This window comes from Aplysia californica, unplaced genomic scaffold (assembly GCF_000002075.1).
Source record: "Aplysia californica isolate F4 #8 unplaced genomic scaffold, AplCal3.0 scaffold00139, whole genome shotgun sequence".
Lineage (NCBI taxonomy): Eukaryota > Metazoa > Mollusca > Gastropoda > Aplysiida > Aplysiidae > Aplysia > Aplysia californica.
The window spans coordinates 381662-403242 of NW_004797409.1; the positions used below are offsets into that span (position 1 = coordinate 381662).

At 39.1% G+C, this 21581-nt stretch overlaps 2 protein-coding genes across 3 annotated transcripts in view; one reads left to right on the forward strand and one right to left on the reverse strand.

The window, feature by feature from the left end:
* Positions 1 to 13604, forward strand: part of LOC101845684 (protoporphyrinogen oxidase) — a 14821-nt gene extending 1217 nt beyond the window's left edge. For both annotated transcript variants that reach the window (XM_013081643.2, XM_005096838.3), the window contains exons 2-12: positions 1372 to 1499; positions 2820 to 2954; positions 4359 to 4467; positions 5659 to 5798; positions 6515 to 6662; positions 8677 to 8867; positions 9936 to 9996; positions 10356 to 10474; positions 10850 to 10966; positions 11464 to 11616; positions 12872 to 13604. In XM_013081643.2, the coding sequence (XP_012937097.1) occupies positions 1413 to 1499; positions 2820 to 2954; positions 4359 to 4467; positions 5659 to 5798; positions 6515 to 6662; positions 8677 to 8867; positions 9936 to 9996; positions 10356 to 10474; positions 10850 to 10966; positions 11464 to 11616; positions 12872 to 13045 (1434 nt within the window). In that variant the 5' untranslated portion in view covers positions 1372 to 1412 and the 3' untranslated portion in view covers positions 13046 to 13604. The remainder of the gene's footprint in view (positions 1 to 1371; positions 1500 to 2819; positions 2955 to 4358; positions 4468 to 5658; positions 5799 to 6514; positions 6663 to 8676; positions 8868 to 9935; positions 9997 to 10355; positions 10475 to 10849; positions 10967 to 11463; positions 11617 to 12871) is intronic.
* A 1258-nt stretch (positions 13605 to 14862) lies between these two features.
* Positions 14863 to 15306, reverse strand: LOC101848813. Its single transcript, XM_005096851.1, has one exon. The coding sequence runs from the start codon at positions 15304 to 15306 to the stop codon at positions 14863 to 14865; it is 444 nt and encodes a 147-aa protein (XP_005096908.1).
* Between the last annotated feature and the right edge of the window lie 6275 nt (positions 15307 to 21581).

Below are 21581 nucleotides of genomic sequence, written 5' to 3' on the forward strand. Positions count from 1 at the left end.
GCTCGACGCGCATAGTAATCACAGGCCCAGGCGGGTGGTCCGTAAAGTACAATCCAGCCTCCTAATTGAGCCTGATAGATATAGATCCAGGCATACACAGTGTTGACCTTATTTAGCTTACTGAGAATTATAACAAAACTCAGGTTCTATCCTTGAGGCTTTTTTTTTAAGGCAAGGATAAGAATTTAGTGACTGACAGTGTTAGCATCATGTGTCACGACATGGTGGAATCAGGTACTCGTCAATTTGGGGGCATTTAGTAATATATTAATATCTTAAAGCTTGTTTATTTTTCTTGCATTTGGCGAAAAAAATTCTCAGCTATGTTGAATAGAAGTTGAGATATTTGCGATTGAAAAAGAAAGAGCCAACTGGTTTGAGAGGTAAAATGATCGAGAAAATGGCTTCCATAGCTTGAGAGTCCTTGGGAAATTAAAATTTACATTTTTTGGTCCTCTAATCAACGTTTTTCAGTAAAAATCCCCTCAAAAATGTGTTTTTAAATGGAAATTAAAGATGTTGAGCCAAAAAACAAAAAATTTGAAAATAATTACCACACCCGCAGAACAATGCCGTTTTCTTTAATTTTATTATTTTGACGAGCGCCCGATTCCACCACGATGCCTCACATATAATTTGTCCTTTACTTTTAATTGGTTGTGGCAAATTAAAATTGTTTTGTTCTTTTAGATTCCAGATTCTAGTGATGGGGTGAACTTAAATTGTCAAATTCAGCTTCTTCTGATTCTTTAACCCATCAATAATTCTATATCATGCTTAGTACTGGGGTTGTTTTTTTTTACAATAATATGTGATTTACAGTGAGAAAAATTTATTTTGGCAATGGAAGCCAGTCATTTCGTCACATGGTCATCTCGTCACACCCCAATTATGTGTGATGAATTGACTTCACTTATCTCTCCAAAATTGTTATAATGCTAGTATAGTTTTTTGTGGATCGGCGTCATAAGTCTTTATTCTAAATCACAAATTCAAGCATGTAGTGGTTGGGGCGTACCCTCTCGTTTTTATGCGATTTAAGCGTTAAATTGCCCCCACCTTTCCACGAATGAAAACAACTCAACTAAACTCTCCCAGTTTTAAACAGTGTAGCTGATCGGGCAGGCATGACGACTCGCATCCCCCCCCCACATCCTTCCAAACACCACACAACCCTCCCAAAAATTTGTGATTTGAGATTGCCATGACTGGTGCCCTTGGCAATGACTGACTGCAATTTATTTCTTGTTATAGGCCTATATGTTTAGACTTCAAAAGTCATCATGTTTTAAATTCCGTCTTGGTTTTATCACAAAAAGTATCATTTGACACTGTCCTTCATGTAGACAATATTCTACCACTTTTTTCCAGAGGTATCTTAACATAACAGGAGGAATTATTAACTATAAACCATGGCGACAGCTGTTGTGATTGGTGGCGGAGCAAGTGGCTTGGCTTCTGCTTACTACATTCAAAAGTTTCTGCCTCAGTTCACCAAGGTAATTTTATCATAATGATGATTATATTGGCATATATATATATATCTTGTATTGTTTACTTTTTATTTCCCACCCAAGGAAACTTCATTGAACAGCTGCCCCTCTTTAATACAGCCCTGGCCGTTTTCAAAGCTTCCCTAGCCTACAGGTTTTCCTGGCTTTTTTTTTCTCAGCATAAGTTTTGCTTTTGTTGGGAAGTTTTCCCGAACATCTGCCTTGGGCGTTCATGTTAGGGTTTTGCTTGAACAACTTTGTGTTTCTGGTTGTTGGCTGCTTCTGCTATAAATGTGAGGATTGTTAATCTTATAAAATATATATCACAACACTGTGGTATCCGGCACTCGTTAATTTTGTTTTGGCATGCATATATATGGAGTTATTGGTATCTACTTAAAGCTTGTTCATTTGTCTTGCTTTTGATGAAAAGAAATACCCATCTGTCTTGAATAGCTGTCTAGATATTTGCAAGTGAAGGTGCTAGGGAGTCTTCTGGTGTCAGAGGTAAAATCAGTAAGAAAATGGCCACCAAAATTTGGTAACTTCCAAAATTTGAGTTTCTTTGAAACTACAAATTTGCATTTTTTATGCCTTTGGCCAATCTTTTTCAGTTAAGTCTACATACAGGGTTCCTGCTGGTCTTGAAAACTCTTGGAAAAGTCTTGGGAAAAAAATCTACTGTTCAGTATGAACCCTGCACATAGAAATTAAATGTCTTTTTAAATTGACTTAAAAGGTGATTGAGCAAAACAAAACAAAATTCTATAATATTTGCGCATGATTTCAGGATGATGCCACAAAAATTGGGAAAAGTCACAGGAAGAAATGTAATAGCTGGGCTGGACTGACAATTAAAATTTTTCTCGCTACTTGTGTCGACGGTTTCATTCCTATAGCTTGAAATGAAGATTTCATCATACTAAAACAAATTAAAGGAAATTCCTATTTTTTCATTGAAGACTAAACTTGAACCCTGTTTCATTTCTTCGTATATTCCACACTGAGGTGAATAACTCTAAATCCATTTCTTTTAAGAGTAAATACAATTGTATGAATCCTGTCAAAGTGATGGTAAGCTTTTCATTGAAACAGTGTTTTAATAGTATCAAATATTGTCAGCATCATTCCACAAGCGTCTTTTTTTTTTTTTTAAGTTTTGAGAAAATTTAAGGCAAAGTAAAAGAGAGTTCCTGAATGAGAACCATAACTCCTTTTATGACATTTTTCTTGGATAACTAACAACCACATGACATATTTCGTTGTGTTTATTGAGGTTTTAAGAAGGCTCCATCTCTTTATCTATCTTTTAATGTTATATTTCAGGTTATTGTCCTAGAAGGTTCTAATCGCCTTGGAGGTTGGGTTAACACAACACAGAACCCAGATGGCTCAATATTTGAGCATGGACCACGAAGTTTACGACCAGTCGGGGAGCAAGGCTCGAACACCTTGCAACTGGTATGGTCAGTGATGGGAATTAAGCCGTTGCTTTTCCCAGAATATATATATGTATACCATGTTCAATAATTAATTCATGTTTTCTCCATGGGTTTGTTTATATGATGTTTAAATATGGAGTTTCTAATTCATTCAATATAAAGCCTTTGCATCTGGTTCATAGTTCTTTTTATGCTGTTGCCCATTCTTCTTTATTATAAATCATAATCCATTTGATGTGTGCATATACTTTTGTTTTTTCCTATTGCACATGTGTCTGTGTGTGCGTGTTTGTGCATGCATGTGTGTGTCAGTCAGTTGAAAACTACATTTTGTACCTAATATGAAATGTGGGTTGGAATGATGGGATGAAGATTCTTTCCCTGGAATATTCTCTGCTGGTTTGCAAACAATTTGGGTACTTTTGTTCTTGTCTTGCGGTTGGTTGGTGAGTATTGTGATATTGCGCGTGCCTTTTCTTCTTCTTTTCAATGTATTTCTGGTCGTAATCTGCTGCTGGAAAATGTTATCATTATCAGTAGACCTGCGACTACAACAACATTACTGCATTTTCTTGTGTAATCAAGAGTTGCCGGCTTCTTTTCTGTTTATCTACCCTGACAAAATTGGAGCTCTCCGATTTTTTTTAAAACTCGTCTGAAAACCTCGGTCAGATTTGCATATAATCCTTTCTCTTTTTTTTTTTAGTCGTATATATATGCATCATATTGTAAATAACGTGTAATTCACAGTTCTATTTGTTTGTATTTTTGCTAGATACCGGTTTATTTGCCACTTTCGGTTTTTTTATGTAGTCTTAATCTGCTGGGATTCTGGAGACTGATTATTTTTCCCCATGTGTTTTTGGGGGAGGATTTTAGGGAAAAATCTGATTTTTTTTGTCATGAAGTGTTGACAGGTCGGCTTTATTGTGCTGGCTGATAGTGAAATGCTGGGCAACTACAACCACATTACTGGGTTTTCTTGTGAAATCAAGAGTCGCCAGCTTCTTCTCTGTTTATCTGCACCAACTTTGTTTCTGTAACGTGTTAATGACTAATCATTTGTTTGCATTTTTTAATCTACTCAATGTGATCAAAATCATTGTGGGGGTATATTCAAACTTAAGCTTTGACTGCACCGGTGGTATAGCAGTTAGGGGCTTTGCTGTTTCATGCAGGAAACCTTAGTTCAATTCCCGAGCAGTGAGGAAATTTTTTATGGAGCATCTTGGTCTTTCTGCTGGGATATTGTGTCCCTCTCAGCCCAGGCTGGCCCTGACAGGCAGAGTCAGAAGCCCGCCTCCTAAATGATCTAAATTGTGGAGGATAGAAGCATGAAATACTCCTTCATTTAAAAAAAAGGGGGACGAATTATTTCCTCAATGTGTTAGCTTGACGGCCGGTTGTTGTTGTCTGTGTTCAGGCAGAAGAGCTGGGACTGGAGAGAGACATTCTGCCGATCTTCCGGTCAGACGCAGCTGCTAAAAACAGATACCTGTACGCCAAGGGAAAGTTATGTGCACTGCCTAATAGTAAGTTCAGCCAACATTTTTAATTTTGTTTCTTTTTTGTTTCCTTTTTTTTTTTTTTACTTGTTTGAAAAAAAATTCTTTTTGTTCATACTGTGTAATTGGTAGTAGGTGGACTGGAAGCGTTTATGTCATCTGCGTTTTAATTCTGTTGTCAGTGCTGCTGGTAAAAATAGATACTTGTTCGTCAAGGGAAAACTAAATGCACTGTGTGGTAGTAAGTTTAGCAAACATTTAATTAATTTATTTATTTGAGTGCTCTGGTGTGGTTTGCTCCTTCTTTCCTATTAAGCATATTTCGTCTTTAAAAATCCCTCTCCTCCTTCTTTTTTGTGTTTGTAACTCTCTTGTAACACCTAATCTTCGGCACTTATATGACCTTATTATGTTGCAAGTGCTGTAAAACACTTAGATTCTTCTTTAAAAAATCACTTTTTCCCTGCACAGTTGATCACTTTGTCCTGGACACTATTTGTATGATGATTAATAAGATAAGATTGGATAATACGGTCGAATTTGTCTGAGACAGACCACCCATGCCCATTGTCGAGAGAAAAGTGGTTGTTTTAGACAGGTAGAAGTCTTACACAGTATCATTTATGTAATAAAAAAACCAGCAAAGGGGAGAACGGGAAGTGGCCATTTATACAGGTGATTGTCTTATACAGGTGATTGTCTTATACGGGTAGCAATTAAAGCAGGTTCTACTGTATTTGTTAGGGGTGCTGACAAAATTATTTATTTCTCGCATTCCACGAATGGAGACAATGGCCGAAAATCGGGATATGGATCAAATTTGTAGGTTTTCAACTAGTGACATTTTCTTCAAGTTAGTGGATGATTGGTGGGTACTCTTGTTGGTTTGCTTCTTCTTTCCTATCAAACATCTTTCATCCTTATCTTTCCTACTTCATGGGTGGCTAGCGGGCACTCTTGTGTGGTTTGCTCCTTTCCTCCATCGTCCTTCTCTCTCCTCCTCCTTTTTTATGTTTGTTACTCTCTTGTAACACCTCAAATCTTTGGCACTTATATGACCGAAAAACACAAACATATTTCAAGTTTAATGTGTCTTTTATCATTTCATATTAACTCGTAAAAACTCAGACTATTGATTCGATGAATCTATATCCCTTGGGCTAAAATCCAAGACGTAACTCATTTTTTTGTCTCACATTTCTTTCTCTGTGCCCACAGGTCTGATGGGTGTTGTCCGAACCATTCCTCCTTTTTCCAAACCTTTGATCCGCTCGTTTGCTTTGGAGCCTTTGAGAAGAAGATCGAAAACTCCAGATGAGACCATCCACAGCTTTTTCAGCAGACGACTCGGGGGAGAAGTAAGTTTGATTCAGATTGGGTTTTTTCCCGCATGACAAATTCCTGTGGTGTGTCTGTCCCTAGGTTGTTTTCTTTTTTTCTGTTCTTTTTTTTATATGTCGTACATTATCAAAATTGTGTTGATAGGGGCTTAAAACATTTATGGTTACTTTTTAAAATTTTTAATCAACAGATCCATGGGGACTGAAGAACATTGTACAAAAAAAACACTAAAATAATCACAGCTGCAGAAATTTTCAAGTTGCAACTGATTTTGGGATTTTTTCCAATGGGGAGCACGGTTCAGAACAATAATACTGATAATTACACTTACGTAGTGCATATTCACACTCTACAGTTTGTTCTATGCACTTTACAACTATTCTTACCCCTGTAGATCCCAGTACAGAACTCAAAAACATGTGATGAGGACCATTTGTTCTTTGCTTTTTTTTTTCAAGACTTGTAGGCCTATTAGTGTTTTGTTGGAGGGTTTTTTGTATTTTTTTGTTTGTTTGTTGTTGTTTGTTTTGTGGGGGGGAGTTGTGCTCTTTTTATTTTGCATCATTGTTTTGTTTAAATGTCATGTTGTTATTCTTTTAAATTCATTAGTAAATAGTGGATTTATTGAGAGTTAAAAATATCACAATAATTTGATCTAAGGAAGACAGGCTTTTTTTTCGTTTTTTTTAAACAAATATTATTAATCAGGGTCGCAACATTGTCTCATTCCCAGTTTGCAGATATTGCCATAGATGCAATGTGTCGAGGAATTTTTGCTGGGGACTGTCGCAAGCTAAGTATTGAGGCCTGCTTCCCTCCCTTGCACGAGATGGAAAAAAGCCACGGTTCTATCGTGACAGCTGCATTATTTGGGTCCAAAGGTAAGCAAATATTTAAGTTATTACTTTCCTATTAGGAAGCTTGAACAAATTAAATATATGGGAAAAGGCCCAAGTTATGAGGGTGTGTTTTATCGGGTGTCTATTATAGACTCTATAAATAGAAATGTGCAACATGTCGTGATTACTACTACACTGATATTATATGTGAGGCATCGTAGTAGAATCAGGCGCTTGTCAAAATAATGAAATCAAAGGAACAGGCATTTTTCCGCCAGTTTGTTAATTTTTATCATTTTTTGGCTCAACACCCTTTACATCCATTTAAAAATTCAATTCCATGTGAATTCTACTGAAAAATCTTCATGAAAGGCTCAAAATGTGTAAAATGTCCAGTTTTCAAGGACTCTCAAGCCATTGAAATTACCAAACTTTGACTGCCATTTTCTCGCTTATTTTACCTCTGAAACCAGACGACCCCACCTCCTTCAATTGCAAATATCTCAACTTCTATAATTTAAGAAAGATGGCTGTTGTTTTCATCAAAAGCAAGGTAAATAAATAGCTTTCAGATGATACTAACTCCACATGCTCAAAAATTGACCAGCACCTGATTCCACCGCATCGTGCCACATGTTTCAGACTGGTTTGCCAACTGCCCTGAATTTCTGGAGGCTGTCTTCGATTCGGCAATTGGGACTTTGAGAGTTTATGACTTAGACTACTAACAAAACTAGTTCGACTTGATGAAATTTTGTTCATTGATACGTAATTCGATCTTAAAACATTGAGTGTCCCTGATTGGGTTTTGAAAAAGTTGGCAAGTCTGGTTTCAGACCTATTTAGGAGATGAAGAAATTACATGAGCGTGTCAACTTTTGGTTCTGTAGGTGAGACAGACACCTGACTTGTGTGTTACTAAATCTCCCAATTCCCTGATGGAAATATTTGTGAACTTATTACCCGTTTTGTTCTGTTGAAGTACTCCCAAAAATGATGCATTTTGGTACAGCGGTCTTTTCTTTTCTTCATATTTTTCTACTTTTTTGCTTTACCGGTACCCTCTTTTTTAAGGAGGAAAATAAAAGTCCTTTGTTTCATTCCCCCCCCCCCCCCCCCCCAAGTCAATTCCTATGAGTATATTCCTCCCTCCCCCCCCAAAAGCCAATTCCTATGAGAATCTCGAAAAGTGCATACATTGACCCTAGCATGTCCAGAAGTTAACAACAGGCTTAGTGTTTTGAGGACCCGTAAAGTCGTTGTTTCTTTTGGGGGGTTTTTTCCCCGTTTGTGCTACCCTTTTTTTTTCAAAAGAGAGAGTGGGTAGTTGGAGAGCACCACTGGAAGGTCCAACTTCTTTTCTTTCCCCTCTGTTATTTTTGTCTATCTGTCTTGCTTTTTTCCTGCACTGTATGATAACCGTCATTGTGTCAGTGTGCTTCTCTTTACTTTACCTCAAAACTCAAAGGGGGTCTCGAGTGGTCTAGAGGTTACGGTGTTTGTCTCTCATTCAAAAGTCCCGGGTTCGAAACCTGACAACAACGGAAAATGGTCTCCTCTAAAATCTTCTCCTTTCACCTCCTTTCCTGCTCTCTTATCATGTAATGTTTTCTGCTTTCGCCTCCCCTTCCTGCCCCCGTCCCCTCACCTCTTTTGCGCCCTCCTCTGGGCTCCTGACTTTTTCTGCAGCCTTTCTACTGCCACTCTTTGGCTCCTTCTTACTGCTGTCTTTCATCCACACCCCTGATCTTATAGTAGATAAGATCTACACCTAGCCACTCGGATAAGGGTGAAAAATCTCGGAGGTCCTGTGTGCTAGTTGGGCACTCTAAAGATCTATCCCTCGGTGGTCCTAAAATCGATAAGAGTAGGCTTCGGCCGCCACCCGGGTGAAATTTTAAATTCCAACCAAACCGAAAATGCGTTTTAATGCGTTCTGCATGCTCATGCGACCTTATGCAGTTGCGAGTGCCGTAAAACACTTACCAAAAAAAAAAAACAACAAACAAACAAATCAGGGTGGAAAAAAGACCAACTCATCCTGTTTTTCCTTCAGGAGCCAAGCCCGCCCCGAGTGGTCTGGCCAAAAAAGCCGCGGAGGAGAAGTGGGCATCGTGGTCCCTGGCTCGAGGACTCCAGCAGCTCACGGACGCCATGGCAGACGCTGTGATGTCACGGCCCGGGGTGGAGGTCCGCACAGACTCCCGCTGTATCAAACTGGAGCCCAAGGAAAATGACAAGATGCTGGTGAGCTTCGAGTTTTTTTGTTGTTGTTTTTTTTTTAGTAAGTGATTTACGGTACTTAACATCAGTTTTTATGTTGATGTTAAATGTTGTGGCATTCACAGTCATCATTTTCCTCTACTTCTTTTGTATGTTTGTCACTCTCTTGTGAACTGCTATTTCCGGAGTGCCTTGATAGTCGAAGCAGACTTTGTGCTGTTGGGGCTAGAGAGGTGAGTAGAGTAAGCCCGATTCCCCGTTTGGACTTCTCTGCTGACATCTACCCCTTGGCGCTTATATGACCTTATGTAGTTGCAAGAGCTGTAAAACCTTTCTAAAACAAACAAGCAGAAATGCGAGGAGCATGCTGATAGCTTGATTTCTTGGATGTGGAGTTAAATCCTACCATCTTTCTTGGGTGATAATGATCAATTTATATTATTGTGCATTTTTGATAAACAAAGACCTTAACTTAATTAAAATACAAACAATATCTTATAATCCTCCACATGGTGATGAAAAAATGCCAATTTTCTACAATTTAATGTTCATGCTGTGAACACCAATTGAAGTGCCAAAATGTTATTTTTATAGCATGGCCTACTTTTCAGTGTTCTTTGTATTACTCATGTGAAAGGAAAGCGTAAAGACTCAAAAGAGTAGACTTTTTACACAGTCAAAAAGGTACCTTTATTTTGATCGTCAGTATATTATTATGAACATTAGAGTACTATGGATAAGAAAAATACAAAATGTTAATGTTTTTCAATATAAATTGGATATTGGAATAATTCAAGGAAAATGTGCCAGGAGATGGGGGTTTAGGTATTGGTGGGGATGAAAATATGGGTGAACAAAATGTTAATGTTAATTGTTATTAATATAAATTGATATAATTCAAGGAAAATGTTGCTTCTTCTTTCCTGTCAAACATCTGTCGTCCTTATCTCCCCTTCTTCTTTTTTATGTTTGTTACTCTCTTGTAACAGCTCTAATCTTCTGGCGCTCATATGACCTTATGCAGTTGCGAGCGCCGTAAAACTTCTACTAAAACTAAAGCAAAAATACTTTTACTTTTGCTTACTTTTTTAGGTACAGACAAACTCAGACTCAATAACAGCTGACCTCGTCGTTTCTGCCGTGTATAGTAAAGGTAAGGCCCTGTCAAATAGCAGTCCTTCGGGAACTGCCTTGTTTGGAACTTTTGTTGACTTTTGTCTTTTGTCTCAGCAAAGTGGATGATAGGCGGGTGCTCTGGTGTGGTTTCCTTCTTCTTGCCTATCAAACATCTTTAGTACTTATCTCTCCTCCTCCTGGTGGGTGGTTGGCGGGTGCTCTTGTGGTGTGGTTTCCTTCTTCTTGCCTATCAAACATCTATTGTACTTATCTCTCCTCCTCCTGGTGGGTGGTTGGCGGGTGCTCTTGTGGTGTGGTTTCCTTCTTCTTGCCTATCAAACATCTATTGTACTTATCTCTCCTCCTCCTGCTGTATTTGTGAATGTTTCTCCCCAGATTTGGCATCTGTCCTCCCTAATGCGATGTCCGATCTGAAAGAAGATTTGTCCAGTCTTCCAGCTGTTAGTGTTGTCACGGTCAATCTGGAGTACAAGGATAACGTGTTGCCCGTCAAAGTAAGCATGGCGGTGGTCTTCTTCTTCTTCTTCTTCTTCTTCTTTTTCCTTTTTCTTGTTGCTTCTCCTTCTCCTTCTTCTTCTTCTTCTTCTGCTGCGCTCATATGACCTTATGCAGTTGCGAGCGCCGTAAAACCTCTACAAAAACAAAAAACTTCTTCTTCTTCTTCTTGTTGCTTCTCCTCCTCCTCCTTCTCCTTCTTCTTTTCCTCCTCCTCCTTCTCCTTCTTTTTTTCCTCCTCCTCCTCCTCCTCCTTCTTTTTCTTCTTCTTCTTCTTCTTCTCCTTCTTCTTCTCCTCCTTCTCCTTCCTCTTCTTCTTCTTCTTCTCATTTTCTCAGCACACCTTGTGTAGAGATTTCTGTGTGTTTTCCCAGGGATTTGGTCACCTGTTGCCCTCCTCTGAGAGCGGGCCGATCCTCGGCATTGTCTACGACTCGTGCACCTTCCCAGAACACAACAGGAGAGGTGCTCCCGACAGCACACGGATCACTGTAAGTGAAGCTGTTGCCGTCTCATGTTACGGTTGTGGCCAGTTAATTTGTTCCGCTCGGAACATGTTGCTCTTACAGACCTGTCAGGAAGGGTTTTCTCCAATATTGTAATCTGTATTCTCCATTTTTGGGGGCTTTTTTGTCTGTCGAAGAACCTCGACTGGATTTGCGATTTGCTTTTTGTTTTTGTTTTTTTAATTCCATTTTGTTGAAGTTGTATGAATTTTTTGGTGAATGACATGAAAATAGATATTATATTTGCACTATCTGTTGTACATGACATGAAATTACGTATTCTTCCTGTTTTTATAAGCAATATTTGCACTTGTTGTAAATGACATGAAAATACATAATATTCATACTGTTTATTTGCAATATTTGCACTTTTTGTATATATGACATTGTAAAAATAGATGATATTCTTATTCGTGTTTATTTGCAATATTTTCGCAACGTGTTATAAAGTCATCTTTTCTCTCGCCTCCTCATCCTCTCAGGTGATGCTCGGAGGTTCCTGGTTCAACCGCCTGCTGGGTCGTGACGGAGAGCTGCCCTCGGGACAGGAACTGGTCTGGCTGGCGACGGAGGCGGCCGCAAAGCACCTAGACATCAAGGCACATCCCATACGCTCACAGGCCATGCTGCAGAAGGTGAGTCTGTCACTCAGTCTGTGACTTGATCTGTGGCTCAGACTGTGACTCGGTTTTTGAGTCTGTCTGTGAGTCTGTGATACATATATATATATATATATATATATCAATGACTATTCAGTAACTTCCAGGAAACATATTTGGATGTATCACCAATATATCAGTAACTTCCAGGGAACACATTTAGACCATCTGAAATACCATCAGTTTGCACAGGGGTGTTCGTTTCATCATTTTCCTTCTATTGCTTATGTAACATTAGAGAACATCTCAAATGTGGGGGTAGGGGGAAAGTTTTCTGGACTTTGTGGACCATTTTTTTGCTCTGTCTTATCGCCATATCCTCAAAGTGATTCGGGGGGGGGGGGGAGGTTTTACAAAAGAATGATGTCGAAATGGTTTCAACTGCAGAAAAAAGTTACATCTTGAAAGAATGAAAAGAGTATTTGTTCAGATTTTGTTAACACTCATGTCTTAACTTATATATTGTTGGCGTTGTTCAAAGCTAAAAAAAAATTAAATTTTTTTTTAGGAAAGAGGAAAAGCTGCTTTATTTTTTTAACAATTTCAGCTACATTATGTATCTTATCTCGCTTTTTTCAACACTTATAATTTGATTTTCTCAGACACATGAAGCCTTTACCACAGATTAAGAAACTGCATTTTTTAAAAAGTTTTCATGACTTTGGGCTTAGTACATATCTGAAGAGATGGCCAACTGTATGCTAGACAAGGGAGTGAAAGGTTTGATGATTTTACCAAATTTAATGAAAAGAATGTTTGTTGAGATTTTTATATTGCTCATACCTTGACTTGTGTCAGTTGTTTTTGGGGTTGTTTTTTGTTTGTTTGTTTGTTGTTGTTTTTTGGGGGGGTCAGGAAGTGAGTTGGCTAAGAAAAGAATGCTTTTTGGTTTGTGAAATTAAATGGAAATAGATTCTTTAAAGTTCATCATGAAAGACGTTTTCTTTTACTGGGCGTTATAAAAAGTTTTCAGATTAACTTTCTATCACACAGATTGGAGGGGGTGTTGTTGTTTTTCTCTATCAATCAGTAGTCAGCACGACCTATGCTTAGTCTCCTCACCAAAACACTATAATAGGACTATTTTATATAAATGTATATATATGTATACAGCTGCCAACCAGAACAGAAAAAAACCGGCATATAATATGATATTTGGATTTGGGTACAGAAGTCCGTTTTCGCGTCAGAAACTGTATTCTCACCTAGAATGGTTTTTTTCCTATTTCAGGAATGTATTCCCCAGTACCGAGTGGGCCACGCCAGCTGGTTGCGTGGCGTAGAGGAGAAAATCAGTTCAGCGCGGCTGCCGTTGAAGTTGGTGGGATCGTCGTACCGCGGGCCTGCCATCAACGACTGCATCAACAACGCCAGGAAAGCTGTGCTGTCCTTGAAGCAGTCGTAGCATGATGGTGTGATGATGTCATCAGCCTACATACATACATACATAATTACATACGTATGTACATACATACGTACATACGTATATACATGATATGCACATACATACCTAGGTACATACATACTTACACACACACACACACACACACACACAGACATACAGACATACATACATACATATTTAAACATACAACAAATAAATGCACAAATTTTCCCCAATGCAGACAATTCTCCAGTCATGTAGGTAAAACACTGTATGAAAACATGTGGCTAGTCCTTAATTTCCAGTATGCTGAGCCCCCCCTAGCATGTCGGAAGTTCACCTCGTGATATATATATAATATCATATTACATGCCAGACCTACAAAAATGGGCCAGTTTTGGGGTCATAGTTTACACACACCACCCCTCCCCCACTCTTTGTCCAAGCCTAATCCCTGACCAGTGCCCTATATCAGCCCTGCCTTTGTGGTATGGCTCTGCTCCTGGTAAGTTTTATTAATAGTAATTACAATAATAATGGTAATAAATAGCATTTATATAATAATAATAGATAGCATTTGTACAGCGCAAATCCCCGCTCTACAGCAAGCTCTATGCACTTCACAATCTATACTATTACCCCAGCAGACCTTAAAGCATTCTGAAACAAACTCTACTTCCTGGGAAGCATACAGTGCAAGCAGCCATTTATAGGCACTAAAACACTAACATACTGACAAGATCTTTAGCTGTCTATGGCCGTGTACCCATATATAGCATATATCCTTGCTCAACAGCAAGCTACATGTGCTTTACAATCTATTAGTACCCCGGCAGACATTAGAACTTTCTGAAACATTCTCAGCTTTCCAAAAAGCATACAGTGCCGGCAGCTGATTAACTGATTCCCTCCAGACGCAAGCCCAGCAGGGTATTGTCTATTTACGGAAAGATGGCATGATAATTGGCCCAGTTATGGATAAACTATTAAAGCTAGATATAGAAATTTGAAAACTACATATCAAATTTTTGGAAATTGAACAGACTTTTCAAATATGTATCTGTTGTGCATGTCATAGTGCACTGAATGTGAACTTTGGTGGAGGAAAGAGAGTGAGTGATCATGTTATTATGATTTTGAAAAAAAAAGAAATTGACCTACCCCACTCTGCAGTCTGTGTTTGTAGATAGATATCCCAGAATTTCTCCAGCAATACAGGTAATGCAATTATATAAGTCAATGCAAAATTTGAAGTGTATAGGTTCACAAGTATTTGAGTTATAGCATTTCTCATATGGTCACTTGACGATAACATAAATGAGTCCATCGAAAGAGAAAACGACACTGAACACTTATCATTAGGGAAATGTGTCCTTTCACCACTCTTCTGTGTTCATATCTACATCACTGTTTGTTGTAATATGCCTGTTGCATATTTTGAGTATGGTAGCGCTCAAAACAGTCCTTTGGGTGAAGATCGGGTTTATGTGAGCTACCGGTGCAGAAGAAATTTGTGCGTTTGCGAGCCCCAGGACTGTTGCACTCTACACAATTCCTGTCTGAGTCTGTGTGGCTAATGAGGTGCCTGGCCCCCTGGAACCTTTCGACAAGTGTTTGGAGGGGCAGGCATATTGATTCTTTCTGCAAGGTTCCTGCGGCCTCTTTGAATTCAAGGAGTCCTTGAAAACTAAATTCAAGGAAAATCTCTTTGAATTTGAGGAACCTCCTTCAAAACTTCTTGAATTTAGCCGGATGGGACATGAACAAAATTTGTGTCAGATTGCTCTTGGCGCACCGTCGAAAACGACATGAATTTCTTGACCAAATGTCCTTGAATTTTAAGAATTTTTTCTTGAAACCTCCTTTTTGGTGGGGAGTCCATGGCAGGAGCCCTGTTTCTGTTGCATCATGTCCACTGCCTGGTTAACAAGCTCAGAGATCAGCATCTTTTTTAATGTAATGAGACTGACACGTTGTTGGCGCGTTTCATTGTACAAAACCAAAGCGTTCAACTGAACAAGTTCCACTTTCCAATGGAACAGCTTTTTCCGCCACTTGTATGTTTTTCTTTCAAACACGCTGTTATAGCCAGCATTTTGGTCGACGCTGTCACATCCATTCATGTTGTCGTTGTCGGAATGGACGACCGAGGGTTTGTGGGCTAGTCGTCCTCTGCTTGTTTGATGCTCCTCCATATGATGAGCAGTTGCGTGAGTGGAGACAACGACAACAGGGGTCTTTGCCTTTTTATCCTTCCACGCAACACGTGGTGCTGCTGTCATGGTTGAAAAACTACTTTCATTCTTGATGCTGAAAACGAAGTGTTTTCAGGGTGGGCAGAAAACCTTTCCACTGGGTGTTCAGTAGATTCCCTTTGCTAATAAGTACTGTATTGGCTTTTGCGATGTGTGGTACCTATCAGCAAAGACATGATGACCACGGGTAGTTAGAGGGTGAAGTAGGTACTCAAATACCTTGACGGCTTGAGGGTTGCTGTTGTCCAGGTCAACGCTGAAACTAGTTCTGCTCCAAAGTAGACAAGCAGATTCACCACATATCCTGTCCTGCTGTCCACCAACCCCAAAACTTCTCTTGGAAGACAAAGTGTCTCCAGATGGCGCCAAATTTCCACTTCTGTAGCGGTGAATGGTTGAGCCAGTGATTTCTCCTTCTGTTGTCTGTGCAGATCAAATGATGACACAACTAACTGAGCTTCTTGGCAGGGGTAGGAGATATTTCATCGGTCTCCTTCAGTGAGTCTTCTTCTTGCGTTGGCTTTTACAGCATGATATTCTCTGCAACTCTTTTCAGCTTATCCACGGCTTCATCTGATAAGTCACGGCAGGAAAAGCCGTCGCGTTTGAATCGAGGGTCCAGCAACGTGGAAAGCCTCAGATTGTCTTTCGTGTTGATGTTTCTAAGTCTCTCCTGCAATTGTGTCCTTAGGTATTTTCCAAGGTCAGTTGTATCCCCCGTAAGGCTGTTGAAGAGAAGATGGACTAGAGGAATTATTTTTTAAGCAGAGGTATGAAGCTCTGTTAACAGCTCCACAGTTGCTTCAAAAAAGGGCTCCAGTGTTCTCATGGCCGCTTGAAGAACATCCGGTTCATCTGCTGTGATGCACTGGTCTGCTTTCTTGTAAGACAGAGTGCAGTCGTCACTTGCTCATGTTGATAAACGTAGGACTTGAGCATTTCGAAGGTGCTGTTCCACCGTGTCTCCACGTCCTGTTTTAACTTGCAATGCCCTGTCTGACTGTTCTTGTGTGCGTCCCTCAATGCGGTGTTGGCTAATGAGCTATGGTGAAAAAAAGTCACAATGTTTTTTACTTTCGTCTTTGCAGCAAATACTTCAGGGGTTTTGCGGATCGACTCCTTAACCATCAGATAAAGGGTATGGGCGAAACAAGGCTGGTGTCTGATCTTCAATTACTCAACAGCGTTCTTGACGTTGGCAGCATTGTCTGTGACGGTCGTTGTGACCATTTTCTCGATTCCCCACTCTGAGAAGAGGCCTCGTACAGCTGAGGTGATTCTCTCTCCTGTGTGGGATCCTTCGAGGGTATTTGTGGACAACACCCGAGAATGAAGATGCCCGTCGAGATCGATGAAGTGGACTGTCACTGTCATGTAAGCCTCCACTTTCCTTGATGTCCAACAATCTGTGGTGATTGTGACCTGATCCACTTGTAGAAGCATTGCCATCTATTTGAGCTTCTCGTTGTTGTATAGACCTGGCAGGAGATGAGAAGTCAATTGTTTCCTCGAAGCGATTTCATAACGGGGGTCCATCTTAGACATGAGTCTAAAAACCCTCTACTATTAAAAAAAAAAAAAAAAAAAGACATGAGTCACCTGAACGCCTTGTTCTCTTCAACCGAGAGAGGTTGTAAATCTTTTGTGATGAGCGCAAGGACGCATGAGTCCAATTCTTTTTTCCTGGCACTTCCAAGTTTGTACTTTAGAGTACGTTCAACAACAGCCTCAATAGTCACCCACTTTGCAGTCGCAGTACATGTAGATGTTGACATTGACGTGCCCGTTGCATATGTAACATTAACTGACATGTTGCCCGTTCTTCAAGTCTTGCTAAAAAAACCATTCCACAAGGCACTGTGCAGGGAGGGTGAAGGAGAGGCAGGCAGAAGAAAAGATAGGAGGATAACATCCGAGAATGGACAGCCATGGAGCTGTGGGACACACTGAGGAAAGCAGAGAGCTGAGTGGAGTGGAGGAGATTAGTTATCATCTGTCACTACTGTCAGGGGCCAACCAACAGATGACAAATCTACGGGAGCAGTAGAAAACTAGAAGAATATATTTTGTTCGGTCTTATTGGAGATGAACGTTGAACTCAGAGCTCCCGCTTCTTACATTTTTAAATAACCTAATTGCGTTGATAGGGGTATTGAACTTGTGTGTGTGTTGAACCCACACAGTTAGTTACTTACTATAAAACAGTGGTAAGTCATTGAGTAGTTCTCACCCATCATGGCCTATCAGAATATATGTTGGGACTTTGCTGGTTGTGACACATCAGTATGCATAAAGTTTGGTGGAGTTATTTATAAGTGACTTACTTGTACTGAATGACAAATGGAGACGTCTTCCTTATTAGGTCTTTTCATTCCTTTTTTGGCAAATCATTTCAAAAATAGAATTTTTGAGATTTTTCAAGAATTTTTTTACATTTTTGAGGAATCTGTTACTAGTCAGCTCATGATGTAGGTAGGCTACAGTTGTTACAAGAATGAAACAGTTGTGGTTTTTTCCTTCTCTCTCCTGTAAAATTGTACTTTCTGGGAACAGCTTACACGTAGGCTACTGACAAAATTAATATTAGCTTTTTTGTCCTGTTTCAAAAGCTGATCCAAGACAAATATAATTCCCATGAAGTTGATTTGCAAGGAAAATTTATCTCCCCTTCCATCTCCTTTTTTTCCCCCGCTTTTCCAAAGATGTCAATGATTTGATTTGCCAGATCTTTCGGGAGGGTTTTTTGTGAATAAAAAGACCTTTGTTGTAAGGAAGACCATCGCCTTGTCAAAGTGCAAGCTCCTTATTTTTAGTACAAGAAGTGTAGCGTTGATGGTCTAGTGGTCAGGCTGTTGGGCTTGCAACTGGAAGGTGGTTGTTTTGAGCCCCATCAGGGGCCCGATTTTGTGTTATTGGGAAAGGCACTTTACACGAATTTTCACCACTTTGTAGGTAGCCTAGTCCTTCGTTGCCGAAGATGATGATGAATCCTGCAGCTCATCTGTGGACGCGCATGTGGCTTTACCCAGGTGGGAATAGATGCCCAGCTATAGATAGCTCCAGCAAATCTTCTTAAGTTGTTACTGTTTTAGCACTTAATCAGCATCTTACACTGTATGCCTCCTGAGACACCAAGAATGTTTCTCTCTATTATTGGGGCTAGAGTAATGATATAGATTGTAGTAAAGCGCATAGAGCTTGCTGTTATGTGAGGGTGTGTGTTATTGTTATACAAATGCTACTAATTATTATTATTTTATTATTGTTGTATCTTTGGAACATGATGATGTACAAAAATATTCTTTTCTTTTTTTCGGAGTCACGTCTGTAGCACTTTTTATTTGTACTCAGACATCTTAAATCAGTTTATGAGGTGGAGTTTGGGTAGTTCTCCTGCTGTGGGGAATTATTAGTTGAATGACAATGGGTATTCTATGCATGTGATATTCAGAGTAAGCATTACAGTAATGAGTTATCTGTTTGAATTATTTAAACTGTTAAAAGATTGTTGCTGGCGAGTTTTGTTGTCTCGATGTGATGTTTTGTTGCTTTTTTCTCTTGTGTGCAATAGAATTTTGTGTTATTGTTTGTTGCTGATCAGCAACAGATGCAAATTTTGATTGGTGTGAGTAGCTGCAGAGTAGGAAAGCCATGTACTAGCCTACTGTAAATCCTAGATCTGATGATGGTTTTTCAGATGAGGCAAATTATGTAATAGCAGAGACTGCAATAAGTTATATTTATAATATTATATTTCTTTTAAGAAAATGATATGTCACTGTATCAGGTAATTTCTGAGTGTGGTTTGATTTACTGTGTCCTAGAAGTAGAAGGGTTCTAAAAGTGTTTATTGTTTCTTTTATTCATTTCTCAAAAGTTTTGTATTCAGGGGTGTATCATGTTCATATTAAATCGAAGGACAAGTGCAGTTAAGAAAAGAAAATTGTTGGCGCAAATGTGGGTGGGTTTGTTTGGGGGTTTTTTTGGGGGGGGGGGGTGGTAATGTTTTGTAATGTAATAAAAATGAAGAGAATTACTTAATGGAAAAGATCCTCTATGTAACGTTTTATCATTCATATCTTATTTTGTCTAACTGCAAAGTTTCAACTTATTTTGTTTGAAAACAGAACAGCCTTTGGCAAAAAACTTATGGTATGAAAAAATCCAATCTAGCCAAATTTTTTTCCAGTACAGACATTCATTTTTCCTAATATATTTTTGACATAACATAAATAATCTGACTGGCCCCCAAAAACAAGCTTTCAACACTATAACGCACTGTCAAAGTATTTGTGAATTTGACCTCTTTTTCCACGCACTAGCCATTTATTTGTTTGGCTGAGCACATCTTGTCATGAATTTGTAAAACAATTAGCTATGCACATGTTAATTGCTGATGAAACTGCCACTGCCTTTTCCTGTGTTTTGATATCGTCACTCTTGACCTCTTGTGATATTGATGTGAACCAAGGATATGTGACAACTGTATGCTGAGAAAGTTTGGGGGGTTTTATTTCATATATATATACGACTTGAATTCAAAATTTTAGCATTTTTTAAAAAGAAATTTGACAGACATTTATGAAAGCTGTTATTCTAGTACTAGTAGTGTTTGGCACTTCGCTTTAGTACTCAGGAGACTCAAGTCCAGTTCCTGAGTAGGAAGAAATTTTTATTAAGTATCTCAGTCTTTCTGCTGGGATGTATCCCTCTCCTCTCAACCCAAGTTGGCCCTGACAGGCAGGGTTGGAAGTCTGCCTTCTAAACGATTTATAAAGTTTGTCAATAGGGACTACATGAAAGAAATTTCTACCGAGCAAAATGTATGTATACTAATAATAGCTTACTAGCTGTTTGACAGGTTTTTTACTCGACTGCAAACTCTTTGAATTCTAGTTGATGAGATTCCAACAGAGGACCAACGACTTGACACTGGACAACGAATTCAAAACATTCATCAAAATAATAAATAAAATGAAACTTTCAAAATGTGAGGAAAAAAAAAAAGTGCACAGTGCATGCTGTCACTAGTCGCCACAAGAAAAAAGGACGTTTGATATTAATATATATATAACACTTAATAAGAGTAGCCTACTTTGTTTGTTTGGTGCTAAAATGATCAAAACCTGCCTTAACCATTAAAATGACAGTGCAGAAAAGTTATGCAAAGGACTGGAAGGACTTAAGTGAAGCACATGGATGGGGTGAATGGAGAATGTGGTAGGCCTACTGGTATTCCAGTTTGATTATGTTCGTGAGAGAGAGTGGCACAATTACTTTCTTAATTTACTGTGTGTGGGTGTATGTGATGTGATATATGTGTGTGTGTGTGTGTTAAAGCATGTGGGTATGGGTTTGTGGGTGTGTGTGTGCGTTTTGGTTCTGTGAAGGCAAGCAGATCTATCATGCCATGGGTATAGAAGTAGAAGTCTGCGAGCTGTGCATTTTCTGTTTGTTTGTTTGTGTGTAATTATATGTAATTTACGCAGATTTCCTCTAATGAATATATGTGTGTTGTTTGCAAACGGAAGTTTGGGGGTGGTTGGAGCGACGAGGGTGCTGCTAGGTTTGCTCTGCTTCTTTTCTTTTCTTCCATTGTTACTATTTGTCAGTTTTGCTTATTCTCGGGGCTAATTGACTGTTATTTTGTGATGATGTGCTTTCCTTTACTTTAACGTCTTTGTAAATTGCAGAATGCACTGGGACCAACTTGCGCTTGGTACATTCAGTTTCAGTGTTGGCTCAGTTCTGTGCATTTGGGTGGTTGGCGGGTGCTCTGAGTCTGCTGCGGTCTGCTTGTTTGCTCCTTCTTTCCAATCAAACATCTATTGTTTCAGAATGCTATCAGATCTGCTGGGGTAATAACGTAAATTGTAATGTAAAGCGCATACAACTTGCTGTTGATCAGGTAGGCTATTTGCGCTATATTTTGTATACAAATGTTTTTTTAATTATTTATTGTTATCTTTATTAAGACATAAAATCGTAAGATATTTACACATTTGACGTTTTGTTAACTTTTTTTATCAATAACTGATTGGTTGTGAAAAAAAACCTTAAAGCAGCAAGTGCCTTTGTGAAAAAAATGACACAGGATTTTTGCCATAAAAGTGTTGAGAAAGTTTGACAGATTCCCTGATGATATTTTCTTTGCCCGTTTCTTTCTTTCAATGCCTGTGGAGGGGTAGAGGAGCTGGGCAAAAAATGTGTTCATTATTTTTTTGGAATGACATGGTTTGAATGGTGCTTTCACAGTTTCCATGCCCTAAAAGATTCCGTGGATGAGTGATTGGGGGATGCTC

Excerpts from the sequence above, each read along its gene's own strand:
- LOC101848813 (XM_005096851.1), bottom strand. The coding sequence starts at position 15,306 with ATGACAGCAGCACCACGTGTTGCGTGGAAGGATAAAAAGGCAAAGACC.